This window comes from Phascolarctos cinereus, unplaced genomic scaffold (genome assembly GCF_003287225.1).
Source record: "Phascolarctos cinereus isolate Bilbo 61053 unplaced genomic scaffold, phaCin_HiC Scaffold_2;HRSCAF=192, whole genome shotgun sequence".
Lineage (NCBI taxonomy): Eukaryota > Metazoa > Chordata > Mammalia > Diprotodontia > Phascolarctidae > Phascolarctos > Phascolarctos cinereus.
In genome coordinates, this window is record NW_027555625.1 from 264,466,109 (window position 1) to 264,487,037 (window position 20,929).

General features: G+C 41.0%; 1 protein-coding gene across 4 annotated transcripts in view; it reads left to right on the forward strand.

Annotated features, from left to right (window-relative positions):
* RAPGEF1 (Rap guanine nucleotide exchange factor 1) overlaps positions 1–20,929 on the forward strand; it is a 187,878-nt gene that overhangs the window by 69,330 nt on the left and 97,619 nt on the right. For 3 of the 4 annotated variants that reach the window (XM_078149982.1, XM_020973494.2, XM_078149980.1), the window contains exons 2-3: positions 14,807–14,946; positions 15,554–15,667. In XM_078149982.1, the coding sequence (XP_078006108.1) occupies positions 14,807–14,946; positions 15,554–15,667 (254 nt within the window). The remainder of the gene's footprint in view (positions 1–14,806; positions 14,947–15,553; positions 15,668–20,929) is intronic. The other variant, XM_078149981.1, reaches the window with a different exon arrangement.

A 20,929-nucleotide genomic window follows, 5' to 3' on the forward strand; every position in this document is an offset into this window, starting at 1 on the left:
GAGGCAGAGATGGAGAGTGACTGGCCTAAAGTCACACACAGATGGTCACTGTTGTAGCTGAGACTGAAACTCAGACCTTCGGATGTAGAACTGAAAGGGACCCTGGAGATCAGGCAGGACAGCCACCTTTTTTTCCCTTCTATATATGGCAGAAATGAGTACCAAATGACTGGTTCACAGTCAGTTCTTTGACTTTGAGCCCCATTGCCTTTTCCACTTAAGCTTGTTGCAGCTGTCTTTCATCTGAAGGCATGCTTTTCATCAGTGAGATTTTGGAATGCCAATCTACCGGTATGAAAATGATGTTTGTACTGCAGAGTGGCGCCCTGAAGGACAAGGTCCCTGTCTGGTCTGTACATCTGCATCAGTGCCTGGCACAGTTCTCTGACTGCAGTTGGTGGTCCATAAATATTTGTGTGAATTTTTTTAAAAAGGTATTTATCAAGCCCTTACTATGTACAAAGCAGTGGGGGTACAAATAGAAAAGCGGAGATAGTCCCTGGTCTCAAAGAGCTTATCTTCCAGTGGAGGAGACATTTAGGTGATTTCAGCTGCGAGTCAGATTTCTTAAAAGGTCTCATGATCTTTAGGATGTAGCTGCCAAGTAAATTGTAATGCAGCATAATGGGATGGCATGTCTACTGATAAATTGCTATCTTTTTTTGATGTTGAACAGTTTGACAGAATCAAGGACTTGGGTGTTGGGAACTTTCTTTTCTGGGTCTCCCACAGATGTGGTTGCTGAGGAGGTGGGGGCTTTCCCACTTGCAGAGGCAGTTGCCAGGTGGCATCTCCAGAGAGGTTGCTCTCTGGGATAATGGTTGCAGGGGCTGGTCTGGAAGCAAGACTGATATTCTGGGGCCACTGTCATTCCTGGGGCTCTTGGACTTACCTGCCCATAGGTCAGGGTACAAGAAGGTGGAAGAGAAGGTCTGGGTTTGTTTTTAATACTGCATTTTAAGAAATAAGAATCTTAGTTAATAAAGGTTTGTGGGATCAGAATAATTTGCCATGGTTATTGTTGTTTGGAACAATACATTGCAGTCTGGGTAACTAGGATGCTGACATGTCCAGAAACCATGTTTTAGAAGAAACAATTAAAGGAGGTGAGAATGTATAACCAGGGGAAGAGGAAACTTAAGGAAATCTGTTAAAATTTCTTTCAAAGTTTTAAGGGTTCCTGTGAACATAAGGGAACAGACTCATTTCATATAGCTTCAGAGATCAAAGTGGGAATAGTAAAGAGGTTTGTTTCAGTTCAATGTAAGAAAGACCTTTTTAACTATGAAAACTGCCTGGCAAAGGAATGGACTGTCTCTGGAGATACTCAGTGGAGGTTAGGTGGGTCATCTGTTGTAAAGATTGTAGGATATATTAGGCAACTCTGAAATCCATTCTCACTAAAATCTGTGTTTCAGTAATACATAAACATATATGTGTATGATGGCTCATTGTGGCATGGAAGTGACTCTGGGTTCTTAAAGCTATGCCAGCTGAACCCAACCTCTGGCAGTTCTTGTCAGCCTGGAAAGTCTTTGAGTATGGGTATGTGCCTTCTGAGTAGCTACCTAGCTAATTTTGGAGAGGCTCATCACCAGATTGGCCCAGGGTAATGAATTTTTTTCTAATAACCACTGTCAAAGAACATCTACCAAGTCACATAGGGGTTGCAATTTATGTGGATGAAAGCGGTTCACACTCTGATTAACTCACCCATACTAGAAGCACCCAGTCAGTTTACAAGTATTTATTATGCGCCTACTATGTGCCAGGCACTGTGGCTATAAAGGAAAGCAGAAAACCATCCCTGTTCTCAAGGAGCTCACAGTCTAATGGAGGAGACAACATGCAGACAACTGTGTAGTAACAAGAAATATGCAGGATAAAAGAGAGGTAATCAGATAGCAGAAGGACCTGCCATCATGTCCTGTTGCACACAAAGTGTGACTAATGAGGGGGTTTTCCTGAGGTGAGGTTTGAGGAGTCATTCTCAGCACTGAATAACCACATGTTTTTTTTTTATATTCTCATGTCACAAGGACTTTAACTATCCTCAACACCACCGTATGTGGGTGAACTCTTCTAACATGACTGTATCTTTCACTCTGACTTTAAGGGAAAAAATTGCTCTCCTGGGAAATCCTGGTGGAATTCACACGTGCTTGATTAACTTATCCTTTTACTGTCCATTTAGCATTCATCTCTTCCCATTCTCCTGTGAGGTAGGTCATGTTTGCACCTTGGAGCAGGTGGGTGACACAATGGGTAAGCCACTGGGCCTGGAGTCAAGGAGGACTTGATTTCAAATCCAGTCTCAGTTTCCTTATCTGTAAAATGGGGAGAATAATAATAGCACCTGTTGTAAAGATCAAATGAGACGATGCTTATAAAGCATTCAGCACAGAGCCTGGCACATAGTAGGTGCTATATAAATGCAGTGATTGTAGTGATATTAAAGGGGTAGCTTTTCTTATTTGTATTGGTAACCAAACCTTTGAATCTCTTCTGTCTCTTTGTGTCCCTTGTGCTGTTAACCCCTTCAAAGTTAAGCATTCGTGGAATGGCATCTTTGTCTCGCCTCCACTTCCTCATTATCCACTGGCTTTTCCACCTTTTCCAAATGCGGCCTCCATGCCCACTGCTCACAAAACCGTCCTCTTGAAGGTTAACAGTGACCTCCCTGTAAATAGCTGACATTTCTGTCAGAGCCTTAATCCGTCAGCACGACATTGGACTTGGAATTAAGAATACCTGGGTTCGAGTCCTTTTTCAAACACCAGCTATGTATACAACCCAGGGCAAGTCATTGAACCTCATGGAGCCTCGTTTCCTCATCTGTAAAGTGGACACAATAAGAGCATCTACCTCACAGGGTTGTTGCCAGGATAATATTAAATAACAAAGTACTTTGCCAACCTTAAGCACTACGTAGCTGTCGGCTGTTATTGTTAATGAAAACAGTAAGGTTTTATTTAGTTAATTCTGGCTTTATAGTAATAATAGTTCCCATTTAAAGCTTTAGAGCTCATCAAGCACAGTGAGAGGAATAGTACAAATATTATTATTGTCCCTGGTTTACACATGAGGAAATTGGCAAAGTCAGTTACCCACAGTCCCGTGGGCTGGTAAGTATTAGAGCCGAGCCCGAGTTTTCTGACTTCAAGTCCACTGCTCTCAACATTACAGTTTGCTGCCAGCCTGTGAAAGGTTCAGAGCTTTCAAGGCACGTTACAGAAAACCTCACTCTAAATTGACCTCACTGTGACGTTTGTTGGTAATAAATAAACCATTAACAGAACATTCATCTTTAGGGAAAGGCCTTGAATTGGATCTGGGCAGTCCAGTGGATCTGCATGGCCCTTTGGACTGGGGCTGTGTACTGCCATAGAGGGAGCTCAGTGCTTCAGTCCACCATGAGCCTACTCCAGCTGCCTTCCCATACTGCTATCCAGAGTGGGTCAGATAAGCGTAAGCCTAGGGGTTGGCATATTTTCTTTGGAGTCAGAGCCTGACATCATGAATATGTTCATTAGTCATTTTAGATTAGGGGTTCTTAACCTGAGTTGGATTTTTAAAAATATTTTACATATTTCAGTATAACTGGTTTCCTTCATAACCCTATATTTTTTTTCTAATTCATTTAAAAACAGTGTACTGAGAAGGGGTTCATAAGGCTTCACCTGATTGCCAAAAGGATTCATGACACAAAAAAAGGTTAAGATTCCAGATGTTTCTCTCTGCATGTCTTCCCCTTTTTCCCTCTAGGTGAAAGGGCTAATCTAACTAGCCTAAATAAATCACTCCCTGTATCCTCATCAAAGGTACTCTTTACACAAGCCCTGTATTCTCTTCTAGAGAGAATGGCTATCAGAAGGGGTGTATTATAAAATGCTGCCCTTGAAACCAGGGCAAGGCTAAGAAGACAGTTCTCTTGCATTGTAGTTGAGAGCTTTCTGCCTTTTCCTGCGAAGTCTGAACTAGACACGTGCCGACTTGGGGGAGACAGCCGTGTAGTCCTCAATGGAGCTATGATTCAACACCTGGAAGCCGTCCAAATGCAGCCTCGCGAGGATCCTTTCTTTTAGAAGGATGGACTGAACAGCCACAAGATCAGCATTTTTCAACTTGAACGAAAACAGCCAGTAATCTGAAGGACCTAGCGAGTCCACAGAGAAGGAATTTGAAGTGTTAGCTTGCCTTTTAAATCATACCATGCTAGAAGAGAAATATCCAGGCAGAAGTAATAGAGGATAAGAAATCTACCAGGAGAAGGAGGTTTCACTTTGGGAAAGTAGCCAAAAGCTAATTAATCTTTCTCCTCGACTCCCTTCCCCAGCATTCATTCACGTTGCCTTGACATTTTACATGGGGTCTGCTAAAATGGCACATAATGCATTAATAGAGTAGCCAGAAAACCAGAGCTCTGCCCAGAGCAGGCTTTGAGGTTCTAAAGCTATGTCTGTAGCCAGAGCATTCATCACCTCTGGACAGGCGCCCCTAAGGAAGCAGTGGGACAAGCCTCAAGCCGTTCAGTTTGACTACAAGCATTTATTACAAGCCTCCCATTTGAAAGGCAAGGTACATCAGCCTTCCATCCTAGCCATGTGACCCAGCACATATCGCTTAACTTCTGTCTCTCTTACCCCCCCTTTCCCACCCTTCCACACCCCTCCCCAAACCTCAAAGATCCATTAGATTGTGAGCTCCTCAAGGACAGGGACTGTCTTGTGCCTTTCTTTGTATCCCCAGCACTTAGCACAGTGCCTGGCACATAGTAGGTACTTAGTATAAATAGTTACTGCCCGACCAGCTGACTCTTAAGTTGCAGAGCAGCTGCTGACTTGCATTAGAGGGAATTTCTTCCCAGGGAATTTCCCTTGCCAGTGAAATCATAGGTCCAAACAAAACAAAACAAAAAAAACAGTGCAGATGCTATAAAATGCTTGGGATAGAAGGACAACATTGAAGCACCCCTCCCCTTGCAAGATTTATATCCTACTGGATTGTGCCATCTTCCTCAATTACCTAATTGTTTAGCCTCCAGGAAGTCATGTAAATCTAATATGTGTTGAAAGTGAGAGCTGCTAAAGGGTAAATAAAGGCGCCACCAAGACTTCTCCCTGTTGAAAAGGACCCACATGTACAGAAATATTTATAGCAGCTCTTTCTGTGGTGGCAAAGATTTGGGAATTGAGGGATGCCCATCAATTGGGGAATGGCTGAGCAAGTTGTAGTATATGAATGTAATGGAATACTGTTGTGGTATAAGAAATGATGAACAGGCTAACTTCAGAAAAACCTGGAAAGACTTGTACAGACTGGTGCTGAATGAAGGGAGCAGAACCAGGAGAAAGGTATACACAGTAACAGCCACGTTGTTTGATGACTAACTTTAATGGACTTAGCTCTTCTCAGCAATTCAAGGATCTAAGACATCTCCAAAAGTCTCATGATGGCAAATGCTGTCTGCATCCAGAGAAAGAACTATGAAGTCTGAATGCAGATTGAAGCGTACTGTTTGCTCTTTTTTTTTCTTGTTTTGTTTTGTTTCTTATTTCTTGTGCTTCTTCCTGTTGGTTCTGATTCTTCTTTACAACATAACTAATGTGAAAATATGTTTAATAGGAATGTATATGTAGAGCCCACCAGTATCAGATTGCATGCCGTCTTGGGGAAGGAGGGAGGGGGGGAGAAAATTTAAAACTCAAAAGCTTATGGAAGTGATTGTTGAAAACTAAAATAAATTAATTTTTTAAAAGTATTTTTTAAAAAATAGACTTCTCCCTTTACTGGCTTCTTCTTGTCACACAATGAAATTCCCTTAATCCCTGGAAAACATTCCCTTAACTGTTCTCCCCTGTCCCACTACTGTCCCGTCCAGAAGTGTGCTGGTAAATGTGTAACAATGGGTCATACAAAAATATGGCACACTTTTATGTTTAATCTGCATTATTAACATTTTCTTCATCACTTTCTTAAGTCCAGACAATCAACAAAACAATAACTCAAGCTCTGACTGATAGTGTTTGCCAATTTTCTGAAGGATAAATGCTCACATTGAGAATTTAACAATCTCTCTCAAGCCTAGCTGAGCTGGCACCAGCCCACTGTTGGCAATCCCTTTCCTTGCCTTCACTGTTAAATCTCTGGAATTAGATGTGTGTACCGATGCCACGCCTCTACTTCCTCATCAGCCCGTCACTCTTCAGCCCCTTCCACTCTGGCTTCCACACCTCCCATTCTAATGAAGCCATCTTCTCCAAGGTTAATGGTGACCTCTGAAGAAGTAGCTGACAGTTCCCTCAGGTCTTAAGGTTTACCAAGTGCTTTAACTCATTAAAGCCTCCGTCCAAATAGCCCTGTAAAGTAGGTACTGCAGGCATTATTATCCCTTCATCACAGGCTTAATAAATTCAAGTTGATACCAGAAGGAGAAAGTACATCTAGAGGAGGCTGTGAGTTCAAGCAGAATTTGAGGCTGCAAGACATGGGCTATCAATGTGCTACTTTGTATGTATCCTGAACTCCCCATATACTCATCTTTCAAAGACAGTCTCCCCAATACATTGAATATATTTTGGTTCTTTTCCTATTTCAGGAATACCAATGTGCCCTCCAGGCCAGCTCATCTACTGAAAAGCAGTGTGCCATAAAATGCTGAACTTAGGCTCAGGAACTGGGTCGTCATGAGTCCTGCCTCTGGCCCTTGACATTTCATTTCCCTCATCTATGAAATGGGGATCATAATACCTGGAATACCTATCTCCCAGGACAAGATAACAGAAGCAAACCTTTCATTGTCATCTCAGAGGCTTTCGTTCAGTCAGAAGACCATCTACAATAGGGGACTCCCATCTTCTCCACCTTTGCCTGGCATTTGAACCTCTCCACATTCTGGTGCCACTCTTCCTTTCCAGGCTAATTTTATACATAACCTTTCTGTATACCCGGCATTGTGGTCAAACCACAACATGCTCTCTGCTTTCCCCCTCTGTGTCTAGGATGTCCTGAGTCCCTGTTTTGACATCTTTAAAAGCTTGACTTACATCCTGCCTTGTCCAGGAAGACTGCCTGCTGCCGCTCCCCTCGATCAGGAAGGTTCTTTTCCACCTCAAGGGAACAGCATGATAAATTTAGGAGAGTCCCAGATACAGAGACTGAATCAAAGCCCCTACGTTCAGGTCTTGAGTCTATAACTTAAAACCTGTATGACCTTGAGTAAGTTACTTCTGTTCTCCACACAGGAGTTTCTTTATGCAAAGTAACACCATGGAAAAAGTAATGGATTTGGAGTCAGAGGACCTAGGTTCAAATCCTGCCTCTGAAGCTCCCTTTTTTAAACTTTTTTTTTTAATGAACAGAAATCTTTTCTTTCCTACTTTCTTCCTATTAGGGGGAAAAAAAAACCCATAACAAATGTAGCCAAGCAAAAAGAAAAAAAATTCCCGTATTGGGTATGTAAAAAAAAAAATCTCATTTTCTTTCCCTATTTCCCTGTGTGATCTTGAATGAACCACTTAACTTCTCATCTGGTAAAAGTCAACCTTGAAGTCCTTTCTAAATCTCAGTCTGTGCTGCTATGGCCAGATGCTCTCTGAGGTCCCTTTTTGCTCTAAGCCCTATGAAATTCCACTTATTTTTAGGTTTCATGGGTCTCACCTGTCTTGCCAGTTATGTGGGCAAGTCACTTAACCTTTCCAAATGTCAGCCAACCAAAATAAGTTATAGACCCTGAAGATGTAATCCCCAAGTGCTTGACAGATTGTTACCTATATATGTTTGTGTGTCATATTTCCCTATTAGGATCTTGTCCATAAGGACAAGAATAGGTATTCTTTCAACCATGTATCTTGCTTGAATGAGGCTTTGCTCACTGTATTTGCTAAATAAATGTTTGTTGGATACAGTTGAGCTATTCCAATCTCTGCTACAGGGTGCTTGACTTTTTGAATTATATTAGGAAAAAGCCAATAATTCACTTTAGACTGAAGTCCTCCAGGAACTCCTCCTGTTGTTTGTATAGCCAAGTGGGACTCCTCCCTCCCTCCCCCACAACCCCCCATTAATATGGGATAGGCCCATACAACTTGTTTGAATTTAACTAGTTATGTTTATGTAGACTCTAGCTCACTTGAGAGTGACAAAGTGGTTTCTGTCCGTTATTAGCAGTATAGTTTGGAATTTGTTCTTTTCTTGGGTTAAAAAGAATTAGGGCTTCTTCTGAAAGCAGATCTCCTCCACTGTGTAGTAATCACACTATATACTTCTTTTGTAAGGTTCATATTCTGTCACTAATATCACAAGTCCCAGTATCACAAGTACAAGCATCCTTGGTAGCTGCAACACATTCTTTTTTCACTTCTTAGCAAAACACAGTGTCTCCTCACCGATCACAGCTTGCTATTCATGAAGGTAGTTCAGGTCACCTGAATAATAGCTGAGCAGTTTACCTACTTGAAAGCATATGCCTGCTTTAGTCAGAATTTTACCAGGACTACTCAAAAAACTTCCTCACTGAATTTCTACTGTGAAAACTGCATGTCTCATCTTAAGTTGGAATATGTTTGATTCTTAGGTCGCTTGGTTCACTTCACTATGACTTCATTTCAGTATCCTTTACTGGTTCATCATCCATCTTCCACCCCTATCAACCTTCTCTCTCCTTTATGATCTCATCCACTCTCATTTGTTCAGGTATCATCTCTGTGCAGATAACTCTCAATCTAAATATCAAATCCATACCACGATCAGATCCAATCATAACCTTTCCATTGAACTCCATTCCTACATCACTAGTTCCAGCTGGACATCTCTTCCTGATGGTCCTATGTATATAGAGGCATCTCAAAGTCAGTGTCCAAAGTGGAATGTCTTACTTTCTCACTATGGCTATCTTTTCTCCAGACTCCCTAGTCACCAAAGTCATAACCTGGGAGTTATTCTTGATTCTTTCCTGTCCCTCAACTCCCACATTGAATCAGTTGCTGATTTGTTGACTCAATATCCATATTATCCTCTAGCATCTGTCTCCTTATTACAGAGTGGCTCAATGGAAAGAGTGATAGATTTGAAGTGAGTTCAAATTCTGACTCTGCTACTTCCTTTAAAAAAATTTGTTTTCAATGAACAAAAATAAAAGAAAAAACTCTTGCAACAAATATGCATAATCATAATACCTTGTAACAGTTTCCTTGCTTCCACAGGGAATTCACACTCCCTCCAATAGTCTGCCTAGGGTATATGCTTGACCATGTCACTATTGTGCTCCAAAGCCTTTTAGGTTTCCTATTGTCCTCAATATAGAATACAAATTCCTTTACCTGGTATGTAAGGTACTCTGCGCATTTTGCACATTGTACTCAAATATTGAGATGGATTTATACATTTATAAAGGTAGATATTCCCTCCAGCAATGCACGTCACCACTCATGACTTACCATCTTGAGAGTCTTGTTCATATGTTTGCCACAGGTTGGTCCACTCTATATGCTTCGGGGGTAAAGAGTGGCTCTCCCTTTTTCCTGGTAAAAATATACTTGTAGAGCACATAGATAAACCATCGTTTATCCATGTGGCTCAGACTGCGTGACTAGCCCAGCTTCTTTTCCAGTTACGTATTTCTTTGATGGCACCCTTTATTACAACAAAAACTGACCTACATACCTACTTTCTCACTTATGTAATTTTTTTGTGAGAATAATTGACACCTTCATCCTTAGTGAGGCTATTAGTAAGGAACAGGCAGGTTTTCACAGGTGATGGTCTACATTAGGCCTCATCTTTATCATCACAGAATTGACCAGAAGATGGAGAGAATATAAGATCCCATTGTGCTTTTTGTTTGCTGGTTATTTTTTTAAAAAGCATTTGATTTAGTAGCAACATGCTGCAGTTAAGGTTGTCTTCCAACAAGGTGTTTTCCATATGTACATCACAGGATTATAGATTTGGAGCAAGGAGAGAATTTAAAGTCATCTGTTCCAATTCACACAGCATTTTACAGATGAAGAAACTAAGACCCAGAAAGGTTAAGGGATTTATCTAGGGTCAAACAGGTATTTCCAAGTCCTCTCACAAGGAGAGAACATTCCTGGTATGGGGGACGGCCTGTGCAAAAGCCTGGAGGACAATGTAAGAAGAATAGCAAGTAGTACAAGTTGGCTAGAACATAGAGTGTGTGAGGGCAGAGTGATGTGAAATGAGTCTAGAAAGATGGGCTGGAACCAGATCATTAAGGGCTTTTAATTTTATTTTTATTTTCAGTTCCAAATTCTTTCTCTCCCTACCTATTGAAAAGGCAAGAAGTACTATTCCCATTATACATATGAAATCATGCAAAATATTTCCACATTAGCCATGTTATGGGGTGAGGGTAGGAAAGGGAAAGCAAGAAAAATAAAGGAAAGGGGAAAATATGCTTCATTATGCACTTTGAACCCATCAGTTCTCTATCTGGAGGTGGATAGCATTTAACATCATGAGTCCTTTGGAGCTGTGGTAGATCATTGTATTGATCAGAGCTGATTAGCTTTATAATATTGGTGTTACTTTGTAGAGTATTCCCCTGGTTCTGCTCACTTCACTCTGCATCAGTCCGTATAAATCTTACCAGGTTTTTCTGAAACCATCCCCTTCATCATTTCTTACAGCACAGTAGTATGTCTTTACATTCATATACCATAACTTGTTTGTCCATTCCCCGGTTGATGGGCATCCCCTCAATTTCTAGTTCTTTGCAACCACAAAAAGAGCTGCGGTAAATATTTTTTGCATATACATCCTTTTTCTTTTTCTAGCCTTGAAGTCAAACCATTGGTAGAGAACAGTGTTAAGTCAGAAAGCCTCTGCTGTAAGCCACGTTGGAGAGGTCAATTCATGACTTTACCTACCTTTTTCAACACAAAGCAGTGATATGTATCAGGGTGAACTGATGGTTTCAGGCTTAAAGGGCAAGAATGAAATAACTGAGGGACAGCTAGGTGGCACAGTGGATAGAGCTCTAGCCTTGGAGTCAGGAGGAACTTAGTTCAAATCTGACCTCAGACACTTGACTCTTACTAGCAGTGTGATGCTGGGCAAGTCACTTAACCCCGATTGCCTCACCAAAACAAAAGAAACAAACAAAAGAATGAAATAACTGGAACCTCATGGAAAATTCTGAACATGTGATTTTATTGTTCTTTATGTTTGTGTGGTTGTCTTATTTTGTTTTTTAAGAAATTTTATTGTTCAGTCATATCTGACTTCATGAACCCATTTGGAGTTTTCTTGGCAAAGATACTGTAGTGCTTTGCCATTTCCTTCTCTGTCTCATTTTACAGATGAGGAAACTGAGGCAAACAGGGTTAAGTGACTTGCCCAGGGTCATACAGCTAGTTAGTGTCTGAGGCTGAATTTGAACTCTCTTCCCTACTTTAGGCATGGCACTCTATCCACTGTGCCACCTTCATTGTACCTATTAAAGAAGTAGTCACATACTATCGTGTCCTTCACACAGAGATGAGTTTTAGAACTTGTTCAGTTCTTTGTAAGTAGGGAAAGACGCTTAGGTAGCAAGCAGTTTATGCTTTGTTTGCCAAGGGATTTCTATTGTATAGATGTATTGTATTGCTGACCATTTCTGGTATCAGTGTCATGTGTAAGTAATAGCCCACCCTTAAGATACTTTGTTTTGCTTTTTTAAGTTTCAGGAGACTTTTGAAGTAACCTGTAATTCTGAATTTGTAGGCCACATAAGAAGTAAATCTGGTTATGCAAGTAAAGATCCAGAAATAGTTAGATGGAAAGATTGGAAAGTTAGATGAAAACTTATAGGTTTTTATAAGCAACACTACGTAAATAGGATTCGGTTCCAATAATATTGTTAACAGTACCTGCTGTCTACAGGCCACTGCTGAGTGTTGGAGATATAGAAAATAACACACTGCTCCTGGCCTCGGGGAGGTTACAGTCTAATAGGGATTGAATGGGTAGGAATGGAAACTGGAGGCAGTAGTATGCTAAAGCCCAGCACTTGGTAAGACTTTCCTGGTCAATATAATTTCAGTAAGAACTCGCTATCAATAAGTAATGGAAAGAGCTGAGGAGATGCAGGTCTGTAGCCCAGCTTCTTGTCCTGGCCCAGCCACCAAGTCTCTGTGTGACTCTGTGTCTCGGTCCCCTCCTCTATAAAGTAGGGGGCGAATTGAATTGATCTGTAAGATAGCATTGACATCTTGTGTTCTAAGATTTCTCCTAGCTCTAATGTGCTTCTACAGAATGTATGTTGGTGGTGATGCCTCCAGACTGAATAATGAGATGAATGGGTGAAGGCCTGGGAGGAGGGGCAGGTGATTTGAAGGGCTGGCAGTGTGGTCTGAACTGTGCTTCTGGGTTGTGGTTGCACAGGTGTTCTGTCCTGTGCAGCTACAACCATGGTCAAGATCTTCCTTCATAGATTTAAACTTTATGACAGATAGTTGGAGTGGTGCAAGAGTCAGCAGAAACCTGTTAACATACTCCAGGCAGTGACTCCTCCTCACCCAAAAGATCAAATATAAAGTTCTCTATTTGGTATTCAAAGCCTTTCCTAGCCTGCCTCCCCAGCCATACCTTTCCCCACCTCTCTTATATCTTACACAACCCCTCCTCCCTTTTCATTCTTTGATCCAGCACTGCTAGCCTCCTGGCTCTTATTCTGTCTCCCTACTCCAGGCATTTTCATTGACTGTACCCATGCATGGCATGCCCTCCTTCCTCATCTCTCCCTCCTGGTCTTCCTGGTCTCATTCAAGTTCTGGCTAAAATTCTGCCTTCTACCAGAAGCCTTTCCTTGTCCTGATCCCTTTTAATTCTAGTTAATTGTTTGTTAAGTTATTTGCATAATATCTCTCCCATTAGATTGTGAGCTCTTGAGGGCAGGGATTGTATTTTCCTTTCTTTGTATCCGCAGCATTTAGGGCACAGTGCCTGGCACATAGTAGGCCTTTAATAAATGTTTATTGACTGACAGCTTGCAAACTGACACTATCAAAACCTAATTCTGTACCAGCTAATGCTGACCTTAATTTCCATTTTAAAATAAACAAAAAAAAACCCCAAACCTTTTACCACTTGATTATTTGTGTCTATTAACGAAGCTTGCTAAAGAGTATTAAATTCTATGGTAGAGGAGATTTATGACATATATAGTATTGCTCTCAAATGATGACTCTAAGACAGGTATCCTTATGTTCTGGCAGAGAGAAGGCTACTAGGATTATATTTCAGTCTCATTCAACAGTTGTATATTTTCTTTCATGTTGACATGACCTTAATCCTGTCTCACTCCTAAGTTACAAGCAGAATCCTGAAAATTGGCTGGCCCAGCTTTAGACCCCCATCCTAGTTGAGGTTAGACTCCAATTTAGGTAGGCAGCCAATAGAAGAGAAGATAGAATTTCTTTCCCAAGTTTGGTGCTAAAAGGGACCTTCCTATAAACCTCCTCACTAACTAACATCAAAGCAAAACCATGAGATTTCCCTTTCTCCTCCCACATATTCACACCCCACTATATTCATTGTAAACCTAATCTCAGTTTTGCTGCTTTTCTGGATGATCATTTTTCTGGACATAAGTTTTCTCATTTCTAAAATGAGGATTTGGATTAGGTGATCACGAAGGTCCGTTTTAGCCCTAAATTCTATGCTTTTATGATTCATGAGATAGGGTCCTCAGCGTGTGTTTTGCCCCCCTACCCCCGACCATTCCTTTCGGAGGTCTTTTCTAGTGAGGGATGCCTTGTAGTGGAGTTGTGACAAAAGGAAACCAACCTTTCTCCTAGAGCTACATGACTGAGACTGAGTTGCTCTAGCCATGTAGTGTATGGCTGGGTCCGTATGAAGTTTGTTGCAGTGTATGTATACTTTACATCTTATCAAAGTGGTGATCAGTCTAGTCTTCTTGCCTATGGGCCAAAGTGCAGCTCGTTTCTAGATAACTCCCAAGGCCAGATAGCGTATCTAAAGTCATCCTTCTTTCTGACTAAGGGATAACTGTTAATAACATGAACGTGAACTTTGGGTCTATAGCCAGCATATGCTGTGCGAATTGGCTAGTTAAGTTTTATTTAGATTTTTTTAGAAAGAGATTATTCTTCCTATCTAAAATGTTACAGAAATCCCTTTTGCTGTCTTTTAGAATTGCCTCTCTTCACCTAGCCCAGGTTTTCACTCAATTTCAGCTGTTATCTTGTCTTCTGTGATGTCCTAAATAGGAAACTTCTTTTATTTCTGAACTGGGAGGACCAAGTACTACACCGGGAACCAAGAGACCGAGGGATGGGTTTTTGTTGGAGCTCTGCCACCTACCTGTGTGACTTGGAGGATATACATCCCCTCTCTAGGTCTCAGTTTCTTTATTTATAAAAAATAAGGAGGTTGGACCAGATAACTTCTCAGGACCTTTTCCAGCTCCAACATTCTATGGGCCTGCTTAAGCTTATTCTTCCTTCTTGATATGTTCATCAGAAGTATATAAAGTGATAAGGATCTCATCTAGTGATATATTAAAAACTTTTTCTCAGATTCCTTTGCCTTCTCTCTTAACTCTGTGGCCCAAAGAAATCAGCCTGCAAGGAGACTGCTGGGACTAAGATGTCCCTAAACAAATTTGTTAGATTGTTTTTGGTTTTTTTTTTTTTGCTTTCCCTGTCCAAGAAATTGGGCCTGTCAGAAAAGCTAGAGAGTCCATTTTACATTGGGTAGATTGCTCACTGCCACAAGTAGCAAGCTAAACGGAGCCATTGCCCTCCTCACTCAGAGTTCTTCTACCTGGGGTTGTTTTCAGATTCTCAGCGCTCTCATCTCTCCTCCTTCACCATGAAGCTGATGGACAAATTTCACTCGCCCAAAATCAAGAGAACACCATCAAAGAAAGGAAAACCAGCCGATGTGCCTGTGAAAACTCTTGAGAAACCTGTGAACAAAGTAAGTAGATGAATGGGGCTTCTCTGCATCTTCTGGGTTAGTCTTGCTGGCCTTTACCTGCTAGGATTGATAGAGGCTGCTGCTGTTTTTAAATTGCATTCCCAGGAAATGTTCCTTCTAGCACCTTGCACCTATTCCATAGTATTTCGTTATTTTAGGAGAGGCCTTCTGAGTTGCTATAGTATGAACCATCCAGATGGTCAGTGTTTTAATTTTATCAAAAGCAAACTCCGTTGGCCCAAAGCCATTTGCCTTTTCTAGTTCTCTAATCCTTTGGGCATTTAAGCAACTCTGTGTGGAATATGCCTCATGTTCACACCGCTCACGATGCCACCGCCTCCCCACCCCAAAGTTTCCCACGTTCCCGGGTGTACATATGCACCACCATGGAGTGTATGGTTTCCAGATCATCTCTTGGCTTTAGGGTGTGTGCTTTTAAAAATGCAAAGTCTTTGAACCTTAGCCAAAGATGTCCTCAATCGCTGGTAACCTCAACAGGGGGAATCCAGCAGATGCACTGAAACAGCTGCTGATGCTGTCAGCCCCTCCCTCCAGCCTAAAATGGCCATGTCAAGCCCTGTAGGAATCCAGGTTTCCTCTCTTCCAGGAGGCCACAGACACTTTTCTACCAGAGGGCTACCCTCCTCCCTTGGATCTGGATCACCAAGCAGTACAATTTATGTCCACCAGTGCTGTGGTTCCCAGGTCTCAGAGGCAGAAGGTCAGTGTGACATTAAGAACAATTGGGGTTGCCTTCTCCTGCCGCGAACCCTGATCCCGTATTTGGGGGGGGATTAAGACAACCTATTCCATCTTCATGTACTGGGTTCTCTGTTTTCTTTGGGTTGGGTGGTAGCTGTGGGTTCAGAGTGCATTAAGGAAATAACTCAAAGGGGCCTCAGATGCCATCTTCAGATCAAACAGAGAGCTGGCAGCCCAGGGGTCCTTGGACAGTACTCCATGCTTCCATGTGCCACATCCTGGAATCCTTTGAGTGGTTGGGTTGGGTGAGGTACTCCTCGGAGTCTGTTCCTGGTAAGTGGGTGGGTTTCATCTCTCAACAGCTGTTTTTCCTAGTTACCAAAATTATCTGAATAGCTTAGAAGGGAGTAGGACCTTCTGGGGAGAGGGGAGGAGGGAAGATATGGGTTATAGTCAGGAAAGGGCATGTATCTTGAGGCCTTGAACTTCACAAGCAGACAACGAGTCTGGATTAAGATGTGAAGGGGACAGACAGTGGGTTCACAAAGGCTATGCCATCGAAGTTAAATTCCAGTAGCGCCTTCCAAATTGGAAAGGCCATTCATCCAGGTTCTAGTAATAGATTTTATCTGCTCTGCAAAGACCAGTCTAGTCCAGTATGGGGTGGCTTATCCCCAGAAGGTTGGCCAGTTGGTGATAATTTTTTTATCTGTGGTGACCCATCCAGAGGAACCAACTTCATGAAAACTGGAGATCACATTTGTGGTAACAATTAATTAGCATAATTAATATCTTCATATTGACCTGAAATTATGACAGTATGTTTTTAAAAAGCTTAATGATTTAGGACAAAAATCAGACCTTAAAAAGAAACAAATTCAAGTAACTATCAGAGGTGGATTTTTAGCAGAGGATGTCCTAACCATCAGTGATGATGCAACTGGCCCGTAAATTTTGATTCTTTATGCTTTTGCCTTGACCTAGAGTTTTGTAGTGTGACTGTTTTTCCTTTTGAGATTAATTTACCGAGTACCTTAAGAAAATATTAGTTAACTTTGGGGTGTGGGTCAGGGGGAGGTGGAGGAGGTTTTATTGTCTTATTATAGTAGAGTAAATTTTTGGGTGAACTTTCCCCATAGCAAGGGGGATCCTGGGATTGAAAGTGAAATATTTAGATTTTGCAAGAGCTGACCTAAAATCCAGATCACAAGACCATGGTTAAGTAGTAAAATGGGAGGTTTGGTCTGTGCCACAATTATGTTTTATTAAAGGTTATCTAGCAGTCTACTAGAGGAGAGTTTAATATTAAACTCTGAGGAGAGTGCAGGATGTCATATTGCATCAACCTAGACAGCCCAGCTTCAAATGATTTACTAACAGCCGTGTTCAAGCTTTGCCTGGAGCCTGTTGAAATATTATTGGGTTTACTAGTAGGACACATGGACCCTTTGGCTTTTAAAGGAATAATCTTTGCTTAAAGGGGCATGGGCACACTGGATATTCTTCTGTCTTTACTGTTCTCTTTATCATCATCTGCCAGTTCACTGCCTGCCAGAGAGCATTTTCACATACACCTGAATGTGTGGAAGCTCTTTTTTTGGCACAGAGGACCTTGGGTGTAAAGCTGTTTCAGATGCTTTATTGTTGCTTCTCTCTCTTCTTTCCCCCCAACCCCCACCCCGGCCCAGTGTAGCCTAGATGAGGAAGAGGGGAAAATAGATGTTAAAGTGTCATTTGCTTGGTGGGGAATCCAAAAAAAACCCAACCAAGCAGATGGTTTGAGCATGGGGGAAAGCAATAAGAAAAGGCAGAGGCTTTCTCAAGGTACAGAATGACTCATGAGAGAGGAAGATAGAAAGTTAGCCTGAGGTTTCAAATAATGTTCTTTGGCCCAGTTTAATTCCTTCTTTTTGATTATGCCTCTTCAAGGGTGAATCACTGTAATCAGATAATAAGCCACTTGAGTGATTATGCTGGACAAAGTGAATATAACAGGGTATTTTTCTAAATCCACACATACAATGGGAACATAAGGACAACCTAGGAAGTGTTGGGGAGTCTGCCAAGGTATAGGAACCCAGACTATGCCAAAAAGATTTTTAGGATTTCTTTGTTATTTCTGAGATTCAAGACAGTTGCATTTTTATTAATTTGTGCACTTTGTATTTACATATGAGGTTTCCATAACACTTTCCCTATAGAGAATATGAAGAATCCCATAAAGATTTATAAACTTTTAAGCATTTTAAAAAAGAAACAGTAAGATGAAATAGAGGAAAGAATGAAATAAATTGAATAGAGCCCCAAAGGAGAGTAAGACCCTGGGAGATTAAGCCTTTCAGTGCAGTCCAGGCATGTTCCAGGCTCTGCTGTGGTAGGTACTGCGAATAAAGTCTTCCTGTTTTTAAATATGTAAATATCCTGTATTTAAAGAAAAAAATAGGCTATGCCCTCAAGGAACTTACATTCTCCTAAAAATAAACAGGAGTTAATGGTGATTTGAGAAGGACTGGGGATACTGTGAACTAGGTACTGAGCAATAATGGTAGATGCCAAGTAGCTTCATTTAAATAGATAAATAATGATAACAAGAGCTAGTAATAGACTAAATGGCTGTTACAGAACAATGCAATGGAATGGAAAGAGCACAAGACAGGATATTAGGAGATATCCCAGCTCTGCTGTGACCTTGGCCAAGTCACTTCCTTTCCCCTGTCCTCTGGGCCTCAATCAGTCAGTAAGCATTTATTAAGTGCCTATTATATGTCAGGTACTGTACTAAGAGCTAGAGATACAAAGAAAGCCCAAAAAACACAAACTAAAAAACACAATCCCAACTCCCAAGGAGCTCACAGTCTAATATGCAGAAAACTGTGCACAAACAAGATATTGACGGGGTAAATTAGGGATATTCTCAGAGGGAAAGCACTAAGATTAAGGTGGACTGGGAAAGTTTTTTGTATAAAGTAAAACTTTAGCTGAAACTTGAAGAAAGCCAGAAGACAAGGGATGAGAGAAAGACTAGTCTAGCCGTCGTAGGCAGACAGTTATGAGGAAGGGAGTTAGGTGTCAGAAGACTGGAAAGATAGGAAGAGAAGTTGTGAAGGACTTTAAAAGCCAAACAGAGAATTTTATATTTGATCACAGAGGTAATAGGGAGCCACAGGAGTTTATATTTCCCCATCTGTCAGATGAAGCATTTGGATAATTTGTTATCTAATAGCCTTACTCCTCCAACATTCTGTAATTCTCTCTTTTGTAGGGTCCCCTCTAGTTCCAACATTGTCTGATTCTGATTTTGGAATTTATGACAGTGTAGATGGGCTGACATTCACCTTTGCTTATCTGTTAAAGGGGTAATATATACTAAGAAAACAAAATCTTAAATGATTTCAAAGGTATCAGAAATTGAGTCTGTTTTCATAGATTTCATTTTAACCTTTTTACATTTCATATTAAAAAAATTATATCTCATTGTTGCTTAGCCCTGGTTTTTATATTTTCTTGAGAATAACAAAACTGTACTTCTTTAGAATTATCCTAATAATCTAACTTTTTACAGATTGGTCTTCCCCCATGAAAAACCCAAATTTACATAGGCCAAATATACCATAAGTACATGGAATGTTTGTAATTGACACAATTGTTGGGAATACTAATGGCACCCAATTAGGGGAATGGCAGCAAAAGTACAAATGATTAGTCAAACACAAAAGCGGACAATTATCTAATTCTCATAATGCTACTTATACCTTGTCGATCTTCAATGAATACTTGTTCACTGATTATAGCATCGAGCTATCTGAGGACCACAGTGAGAGCTCTCCTGTCAGCAGCTTCTCATCTAAACCTGTCGTGCATAGAATATGATAAAATAACTGAGCAATAGTTATTTTGTCATGTAGAAAGAGCAGTAGAGTGGGAGTCAGGAGACCTGGGCTCTAGTCCTGATACTAATTCACAGGTGACCTTAGGCAGATCTCTTCATTTTTCTTATCCCCATTTGTCAAATGACAAATTATGGTTCTAAAGGCACAGTATTAAATAATTGAATCTTTCATCTTTTTTCTTCTCCTTTTCACTCTTCATGTTTTCTCCAGTCTTTCCTTCTCCCCACCTGTGCTTTAGACCTGCCTTCCATCCCTATGGGCGTTTCTTAGTGGGTTGTGCCTGGGAAAGCTAAAAGTGAGACTGACTCCTGACTTAGACCCTTATTCCCGTATTTAGAATTCACTAGCGTTGTGTGATTATTTGAGTCAGTGGCAGTACCTTGAACCTAGTGCTACGAGCAGCACATGTCAGTAAGAGAGTTTGTTTGGCTTGCCTTCGGTCCAGAGAGTTTGTGTCTCAATCTAAGTGAAGTGGAGGGATTGAGTTCCTACTTCTTGCTCAGGCTTCTTGTAAATAAATACCTCAGCCTAAACTGCTTGGACTGCTGACTGAATTTTCCAAGAAAGCCACTATTTAGTAGCTGAAGGGACTGAAGGAAAGCATAATGCCCAGAGGACATTCATTCTAGAAGAATTTGTAGGAGAGTTAATGTATGAAGCCTAAATCTGTCAACTCCTGTATTAGGAAATTCTGGCTGCCTCCCTAAATGGACAGATTTGACAGAGAATCTTAGAACAGCAGAGTTTTAAGGGAGCATGTCATGAAATCCTCCCTTCTCCCATTGTCTTCGGAAAGGTTTCCATCCCAATAGCAAAGCTTCTCACAGAGTTTTCTCCATTGCATCGTCTTTTTTTTTTTTTTCAGCTGTCACCATGAACTCCCACATTGTACAGATATTCCCAGAGCTCTACATTTTGTAGACTCATAGAATATCAGGACTGGAAGGGGACCTTAAAGATCAGCTATTGCAACTGTCTCACTTTACAGTCTTTGAAAATTGTCAGTAGTTTTTTATTTGTGCATGAATGGGAATACCCTCCCCCCCTTTTCTCATGTGCACTGAATGATGGTCCCTCCTTTCTTTTCCTTCTATACTGTTTTGCTTGATAATCTCATTAGCTCCCATGGATTCAATTATCTCTATGCAAATGATTCATAGATCTATTTATCCATCCCTAACTTCTCTCTCCTGATCTCTGGTCTCGAATCTCCAACTGTCTTTTGGAATCTCGAACTAGATGTCTCATAGACATCTTAAACTCATTATGTCCAAATTTAGCTCATTATCTTTCCTTCCAACTTCTTCGCTCTTCTGACTTCCTTATTGTTATTGAGAATCCCAGTCACCAAAGCTTACAACCTGGGTATTGTCCTCAGTCCTTCACTCTCT